Source organism: Cyphomyrmex costatus, unplaced genomic scaffold, assembly GCF_001594065.2.
Source record: "Cyphomyrmex costatus isolate MS0001 unplaced genomic scaffold, Ccosl1.0 scaffold30, whole genome shotgun sequence".
Classification (NCBI taxonomy): Eukaryota; Metazoa; Arthropoda; class Insecta; order Hymenoptera; family Formicidae; genus Cyphomyrmex; species Cyphomyrmex costatus.
This window is the reverse complement of record NW_017277125.1, coordinates 3,070,331-3,079,203: the sequence shown is the minus strand read 5'-3', so window position 1 is coordinate 3,079,203 and position 8,873 is coordinate 3,070,331. Positions and strand designations below refer to the sequence as shown.

Genomic DNA, 8,873 nt, shown 5'->3' with positions numbered 1-8,873 from the left:
AAAATGCGCGCATATGCCAGAAACGGAACGCAGCCTTATAGTCGACGGTACATTACGCAAGAGAACGCATTTAGTAGCATTCCACGAAAATTTGGATGATGATGCAGTTTCAACTTTTACAGATTTAATACCGAGACTGTATTAATTGGACAATTTCTATAGAAAAGGAATCAAAGTACCTCTTTGTGTCTATTTCACGAAAGTAAAATATGTAGATTTTTTACGAATTTCATTTAGAGAGAAGAGAATATTCGATCAGAGTTACAAAAGTAATTTACAATGTAAATCTTAATCTACTTTTGTAAACCAACGATTGGTTTTCTTAGAATTTAATTATTAATAAGTTAGTTGTATTAATCTATAAATATATTTACATTTTTACAAAAAGACAGATAAATAAATAAAAATATGAAGGAATGAATATCTGTTACTTGCTCGTGATTTCTTCGATTCTTATGAATAGTGAAAGAGTACAATTTTTTTCCATATAGATATTTTCAAAACGCGAGGAGAAGAGTTTCTATGTAAACTTCTTAAATTGGTGATAATTAAGACCGGCACTTTCGGTTCCTTTTGTATAAAATGTTCCAATAAAATAGTTGCACAGCACAAAACCAACCTTCGAAATTCATATTTGTACATATATGAATCCTAAAATTAGCTTCGCGTTGTTAATTTCGTGTGCTAAACTTAACGTCGGTATAGCTGTGCTCGCGCCCGCGTCTAATTGTTTAGAGATCGTCTAATTAGTTAATTACATAGGCGAAAGTCGCCGATTCGGGGTATCGCTCTCGTACGGTAGCCGTAAATTACGAATAATTCTAGCTAACTGCTCGCGAACAGTTTACTTCGTAAGTTTTAGAGACCAAGCGACTCTCGTCTGCGCGGCGCACGAGACGAAAACCAATATCAGCAAGCAAAGACCTTCCGATTAGAGAACGGCCTTTACAAAACGAGGAACTAACGTCGATTATCCACGATGTCTCCCCCCCCCCCACGTCTGCATCGCATCGATTCGCGGTGAATTGGACGAAAGATCACGTCGCGATCGAGCTCGAAAAAAGAAAAGCATCCACGATCATCTCTCGTTCGAACTTCGTCGCGTTACCACTGAATAATGTAATAAGATAGTGTCGATTTTACGATGTCAGTAGTAAACAGCAATTCTCGCGGACGCGTTCTCATAAATACGTTACACCTTCGCTTATCTAACACAGATTCTGATCGGAACTTTCTACACTTATCGGTGCGTGTATTTACGCGAATGCTGTATTCGGCATGATTTGGGCATAGCTATACATAGAGGAGTACCGCGGATCATTTTCTCTCATTTTCCGAAGGACACCGTGTAGATATAAGTGAAGGTGAAATGTATATGATAATGCAGACGGCACGATATCCAGGGAACGTGGTATAGAAGTGTCGAAAGCACACTCGGTATCTTTGAGCCAACATCCTCTTTAGAGGATCTTCGAAGACGCGCTGCTCATCATGAATTCTCGCGTCGTTCAGCTAATCCCTTCGATAACGAATCGATCGAGACAGCGAAAAGAGTTCAAGTGGCGGTGCCGTAAGACGGCCTCTGAACACCCGTGGTTGCGATCGACATCGAGTACCCGGCGTAAAGCGGTCTTGGCACGAGGAGCGAGGACTTTTTCGCGATCGGCTCAACCTCGGTCAACCTCGAAGCTTCCTCGTCACCAACACCAACACCGATACCGCCACCACCACCACCACCACCACTGCCACCACTACCACCACCACCAGCACCACCACTACCAACACCACCACTACCACCACCGTCGCCACTACCCTCGTTGTTGTCGTCGGGCGCGATGATGTTCTCGATAGTGAATGGTTTCTTAACCCTCTTCTCCGTATTCGTCGTCAAAACGACCTGGTCCTCACGATTGGAGGGCAACTGAGTTCGCTCGACCTCCACGGCCAGGCTCGAGATCGGCGACAGGTGGCGATAGGATGACTTGGTTGACGTGAGCGAATTCGGGGAGGTGGGTGACGTCGGTGGCGACGAGGCGGCGGTGGTCAGGGCGGTGTTTCGATAGAGATTTATTCTGGACGACGAGGACGAGGACGAGGACGACGAGAGTGGCTCTTCCTCGGCGAGTTTGTCGCGGTTGTAGCCCGACATCTCGTAAGTGTTCTCCGCCCCCGTGAAAATCGTCTCGCTTTCTCTACCGGTGGTAGCGGCGATGCCGTTCTCCAGAGCGCGATCGCTCGACAAACGGCGCTCGTCCCGCATCTCCCGCGTCGGATGGATCGCCTGTCTGCTGGCGGTAGTCTGCTGGATATACGGCAGCTGCGTGACCGCGTACGACGGCGAAACAGCCGGAAAGCCAGAGAAGTTCCAAGAAGCGGCGGAGTGCAGCAACGCAGCGGCCTCGTACGTCCTCAGAATCTCGTTACTGCCATCGGTAGCAGCACCACCCGCGAGTCTCTGTCTCACTTCGGGTGATAGGAGATAGTAGCCGGCGGTGACGGCTTCCGGCGCGGTTGGTCCAGCTGGTAGGCCAGTGGCACCGGCGTCGAATCGTCCGAAGCCGGCCGCGCCGGTGAAATCACCGTGATTCGAGGCTGTGGCGACCATCATTCGCCTCTCCTGTATCTCCCATCGGAGCAGGTCATCCCGTAGACGATGAAGATTCGCCAGGCTGAGACCGTTGCCGGGACACGCGTCGACGATTCCGCCAGTCGACCCGACCGGTTCCGGATGCGGCTGAGGCTGCGGTGGCGGCGGCGGCGGCGGCGGAGGTGGTAACGGCGGCGGCATCGCCGAGGCGAGCGCCTGCAGCTCGGACTTGAGCAGCTCCTTGTCCGGCTTGTGCAGCTTGAAACGCTTCCGTCGGCGGAGGAGCGAACCGTTCTCGAACATGGACAATGCGGCGGGATGCAAGGCCCAGTAGGCTCCCTTTCCTGGCCGATGTGGACCGCGTGGTACCTGAAATTCGGTCGTCCGACTTATTGCATCGAATTATGTACGGTATAATATACATAAGTTGTATACTAGATCTATGGTTTTATTCGTTCAAATCGATTAACTCTATATATTTTAACGATTTAAGTTACGCACTGTCATCTACAGTAAACACGGAGTAAGAAATAAGAATAAAAAATTGACCAATCGTACAGTTGAATGTGAGAAGAATAATCGACTGTGATTTGTCAATTTCTTACTTTTACTTCTTACTCCGCATTAAGCCCGATCTACGTAAACATATAGTTGTAAGAATTCTCCAATCACGTAGTCGGATATTCTCCTCGTATTCAAATGTAGTTCGTCAATTCTTACAATTATAACTTGTACACATTTATTGTAGATCGGGCTTTAAAAGTAAGTAGGCGTGGAAATAGAGCAAAGATTTACATATTATTTTAAAATAGATAATTAATAACATATCAAAGACACTTAATTTGCGCAGAAAAGAAAGAGAAATGGATTTCATTGAATGAGTTAATATATTCAATTTTTTTCAAGCAGAAATGTTATATTATATGAAGAAAAAATTTATATTAGAAACTTTGCAAGACAGTCAAATTGCAACTCAATTCTATTGAACGATGATAGATTACGTGTAGCCATCTGATGACAGATGACAAGACACATGGATATCATATCGATTCGATGTCAATTTTAAGTCTGAGTTAGCTTTGGCAAACTTCGCTTATTTCCAGCGAGAAACGAACATTGATCTGCATCGCATTTGTACTTTGGTTCTATCAAGTGTCACAAATATCTTCTTTTCCATAGATAAAGATTTTATTTGTAGAATGTGCATCTGTATATAGATATTCTCTCTCTCTCTCTCTCTCTCTCTCTCTCTCTCTCTCTCTCTCTCTTGTGCATCATAACTGAAAATTACGTGTAATAATCGAATTATAGTCCCAAGTTGGACAGCTGCCGTCTTACGTGTGAAAAATGAAATACAAGTCCAACGAAAGCTAAGCGTAACCTATACGATATTAAATTAAGCATAGAACAAATGGAGAAAAAACTTGATTCTTAACGACCATGACAAACGAGTATCGGACACGATGCGGAAGACGCAGAATATTTCCGTATATCCTTATAGAACTGGCGAAAGTTGTATATGTATAGGAACGGAAAGTTCAGTCGCGTCCGCATCGGCTGGAAAACTCGGAATCGGTCTGAAACTAGGTCTGCGCTACTTTTGCGGAGTCCACGCTTTGATGAATACGCATTTGTGAAGTGTTGCGCCTTAATTGATATCTCGATGAGCGATCGAGACGGGAAGATGCTGGCAATGCGATGTCCGAGGTAATTACGCGCGCGCGATTCTCGTAAAGCACAACACACTCCGCTCGCATTGCACGCTGAAGTGAGTATAGAGCCCCTGTTTTTCCCCTCTTCTTGGGAGCTATCGCGTGGAAAGAACACCGTCCACCTCGCCGCCTAGCGTCCTCCTCATCGCGACGCGATGGCCGATATAAGACGTAATGTCTTAGCGCGGCAATTGATGAGCTGTAGAGAGCCAGGAGAGCCATTACACAGGAACGAACAGGTTTTACATTTAATAACGCGAAACGATTATCTGCCGATCGGTTGAGTTAATTCGATCGGAAAGGCATAACCTGCTGCCGGACAGATCTCGCGCGGAGGGAAATATATTACCGCCGCTATTATTAGTACCACGCCTCGACGAGAGGTAGACGGGATCAGTCGAGCTGCATACGTTAATTCGCCAGTCTTTTGCGTCGTTTCTTTCCATCGTTACCGCACGGAATTTCATATTACTTATATACGTTTGCGGGGGAGAGAAAGGATTACGTTTAAAAATTCGAAAAATTCCAGTATCGTATGCATGACAAAGAATTTCTTCTTTCATTCGTCGAACGTGTTTTGCATTTATTGTGATATGATACTGGAAAAGGATCGTCGTACTTCGGGATGTTCGAACGATTTAGATCGTTTTACACCGTTTAAATTATCGAAACTTTTTCTATTTAGTATAAAGTACGGATAAATTTATTGTTTCTATAGATTTATATTTTATAGAGAGAAAAAATAGATGTATACTATTTAAAATATTATTACTCGATATAATGTAATGTTATCATGATTTTGATAATGCGTGTATATCCTATAAAATACAACACTTTACTGATCGAGATCGAGATGCAGCCTATTTAAAAATCAAGAAATGTGGTAGAACATATTTTAAATTTATGCAATTTCCTCATCTCAATCAGACTTAAATTTTATCTGCTATTAAAACGAAAATCATTTCTTTTATTTATAAATTATTTGACTAATTATTAACAAATGTTGTTTTTTCATATCGAAAACTGGACTTAAATAGACATCTTTTTACAATTTTTATCGTGTTTATATCTTATTATTCTAATCCTGATAAAGTCTATATACTCTGAATAAAGTATATTCTGTATAAAATCCATTTGATATGGCATAAAAAATATGTAATTTTGTTATTACTTGACACAAAGAATGTTCGTATAAATCCAAACGATTACTTTTCTAAATTTCATAGAAATGATAAACATTTGTAAAAGAATCTGTAAAAAAAAAACAAGCGAGTACATTTTCTGTGTCAACTGTTATAATCTATTATAATGTCAATAACGTCGATTTTAATTAATTCATGATCAATTGCTTCTTCCGGCATAAAATTTCTCGAAAATTTCTCGCAAAGACATTATTGCTTTCCATCGTTTCCACTTATAGTTTCACGCTTTCTAGCGACGGTAATTATTATTCGTTATAAAACAAGGGCCCATATAGGATATTTGCCAATCTGAATGGATCCAATTATTCTATTGCACTTGATAAAAATCCCCATGTCCCCTTTTTTAATTTAAAATTAAAACTTGTGTGTGTGTGTGTTTTTCGAGTAGGTTTGGAAAAGGTGATAACTTTTGTGCACACAGATCAGAAAACAATGATAAATAAACAAATTTCAAAATCGGAACTGTTTGAATATCTTTGTGAGCGAGATATACATGATATGATATATCTAATAATTAAATACGTCGTGGACAAAACGGTTGTAACACTTTTTTACAATAAGTTTCAGAATGCATAGATTTATAATTAATCTGTTTAATTGTAAGAGTAAAACTGAGTTCCGAAATTCATTGAAAAAAAGATGTTACAACGCTTCTGTCCACGACGGTATATTTAGATTTCTCCACTTGTTTAATACAGTAAATTTTTAATAAATTCTAAGCTTTTATTATGAAGTAACTGTATATGTATTACTCACAATTAATTATTATAATAGTAATTACAAAATTAAGAGTTAAAAATTATGTCTACAACTGATTGTAAATAGAATAGCTTTAAAGAATCTAGATTTTAAGTCCAGTTTTTTAAATTGCATCAAACATTGAACTCTTAACAATCGATTGTATCATACAATAAACAGAATCATGATTGATTACATTATATTTATTTAAAAAAAAATTAGCAACCAAAATCCTGCTTGACCGTCATTTGGCCGATTACATATCATATAGTTACTTGTCTTTTTATTATATTTATTATAACATCGTAGCGTAACATTGTAGTGAAAAATTCTTGAATCATCGATATTCACAACAAATACGAATTAAAGTTAAATTACTATTATGTATTATGTTAACGAAAACATACATAAGTAGTACACAAACGTTAGAAATAGAATTTTAGATCACTGTATGATTAGTTATCTCGCATCTTGATAATATTTATATAGATCATTGTATATAGTTACTTATCTCGCAGCGTTCTTTAAACATTTGCCTCTATAATTATAAAATGGTAAGCAAGCGTCATATACCCGTATCAGATTAGAGATTGAGATTGAGATTGAATTTAACCAATCGGAAGAAAGGAAAAACCAATACCAACTTTAAGTGAACTTCATTTTTGATTGGTCAAGTTCTCAATCTCAATCTCTACACGGTATAATCTGACACGGAAATCGGAGAAAGTTTGGAGAAATAGTACGAACTTAAACTTGAGACTCTTAAAAGATTTCGGGCTGCATTTTCTGTAGAATCGTGCAACAAACTATTTTTCCCTGACAGCTTGTAAAAGACATCTTCATACCGTATCGTCGAGATCGTGGTCAAGTTTGTCTCACCCTGCGTAACGCGGGCGCGGTGTGTAAAGTTGAATGTGATTTCATTGTAAGGAGCGAGAAACGAAAGGGGATACCGATCCGTTCTTTCGTAATTTTGAGGAACCGCGGGTGAACGGAACGCGCCATGACGGTGATCGCGCGTTGGCAGGTGCGAAACAGATGGCTCGATAATATACAACCAAACACCTTGCGCGTTGCGTCGTCGCTTCTCTCAAGTCCGCGGACGTTGAAAAGGCGCGCATCATACGTCAATCAAAAGATCCATTCCATCACCCCTCGTTCGACGATCGCGATTTCGCGGATACTACACTTCGCGATCGATTCGTTAAAGCTGCAGACAATATATGACGAAGATCGAACGATACATTATCCCTCGTTAATCATTATTTCTTGCCGATCGACGTTGCGGCTTTGTTGATATCCGTCTAGAGAGATTGGTAAATTAAATTTGATTCAAAATGAGGTTGTAGAAATAAGAGGAACGAATATACGATCGTCGTGTCCACTAGTTTTGCGGTGGCTATCGCAGTCGATGTCGATCAAGACAGGGGGATGGCAGGACTAACCTTGATGAAGCAATCGTTGAAAGACAAGTTGTGCCTCAAGGAGTTCTGCCATCGTCGCGTGTCCTTCCTGTAGTACGGGAAGCGGTCGGCGATGAACTTGTAAATCTCGGCGAGCGGCAGCATCTTGTCCCTCGACGACCATATCGCCATCGCCGTGAGCGATATGTAGGAGTAGGGTGGTTTCTGATCACCGTAGGTATCGCGCGAAGGCCGCGGCATTATCAACGAGAGCGGCGAGATCAGCGATACCGAAGACCAGTCTCTCTCTCTCTCTCTCTCTCTCTCCCTCTCTCTCTCTCTCTCTCTCTATTTCACACTTTTTTTACCCCTCTAGAATAGCAGACGCGCTCTTATTACGTGTGAACGCTCGACACTTGGCACGGCGTTCGCCGATTCTCGCGCGCCAGCATCCTCCGTATTCTCGCGGATCGGCATCAGGAGCACCGACGAGTGGTGGCAGGCTGCTGCTCTCGGTCACGAGCGGAGGCGGAAATTTCCATCGGACCCAACCACGGAGAGACCCGCGGCCGGCCGAGGCGAGCGAGGTTCGACCTCGTACCCCACGCTGCGCGTCGCACGTCTCCTGGTAGATCACAATCCGGACGATTTCCAAGCGACACTGCCGGCGCCGCCACTGGCCGCGAGCGTATTCGCGATATCCGGCGAGGACCCCCGAGCCGAGCACACCCAGGACACACCGAGTACCCGCGATCGCGTCTCCGCGGATACTGCGGCCGATCCATACCCACACCCCCGCAACGGGCTTCCCCTACCTGCGCGCCGACCCATGGCTTCAGCGTGTCCCGGATTGGAGCCCAACGTGGAGCTTACCTTCTCGGCCGGTCTCGCTCGCGCTACCGGCAACCACCTCCGTCCAATGGTATACGATGTGGCTCTCCCACCTCGAGGATGCCGGATGGACGGCCGGCGTGGACGCGAAAAGTGCGTCCTCCATCCGTTCTCGACGGAAGATTCCGGGAGGCGGAGCTCTTTCGCGAATGCCGTTTCGAGTCACCTCCCTCGAGCAAACAGGAACAGCCGAGTCTCGACCAATCCGATCGAGGGCATACTGTGGCTGCCCTCGCCCACCCGGACTCGCCCTGGTTCAGGACTCTCCCGGTTAGCATTCGGGAGAATGAGAAGAGAGAGAGAGAGAGGGAGAGAGAGAGAGAGAGAGAGAGAGAGAGAG

General features: G+C 43.3%; 1 protein-coding gene across 1 annotated transcript; it reads right to left on the bottom strand.

Annotated features, from left to right (window-relative positions):
- Positions 1-509: 509 nt before the first annotated feature.
- On the bottom strand, positions 510-7,903 carry LOC108775481 (forkhead box protein S1). The gene is made up of 2 exons (XM_018541863.1): positions 7,685-7,903; positions 510-2,956 (listed from the first exon to the last, which is right to left on the bottom strand). The coding sequence occupies exons 1-2, from the start codon at positions 7,901-7,903 to the stop codon at positions 1,556-1,558; spliced, it is 1,620 nt and encodes a 539-aa protein (XP_018397365.1). The 3' UTR covers positions 510-1,555.
- Positions 7,904-8,873: the final 970 nt, after the last annotated feature.

Bases quoted from the DNA above. Each gene is read 5' to 3' on its own strand.
- LOC108775481 (XM_018541863.1), bottom strand. From the start codon at position 7,903: ATGCCGCGGCCTTCGCGCGATACCTACGGTGATCAGAAACCACCCTAC. The intron at 2,957-7,684 runs GTTAGTCCTGCC...ACCGAATTTCAG, and splicing joins TCAACGATTGCTTCATCAAG to GTACCACGCGGTCCACATCG.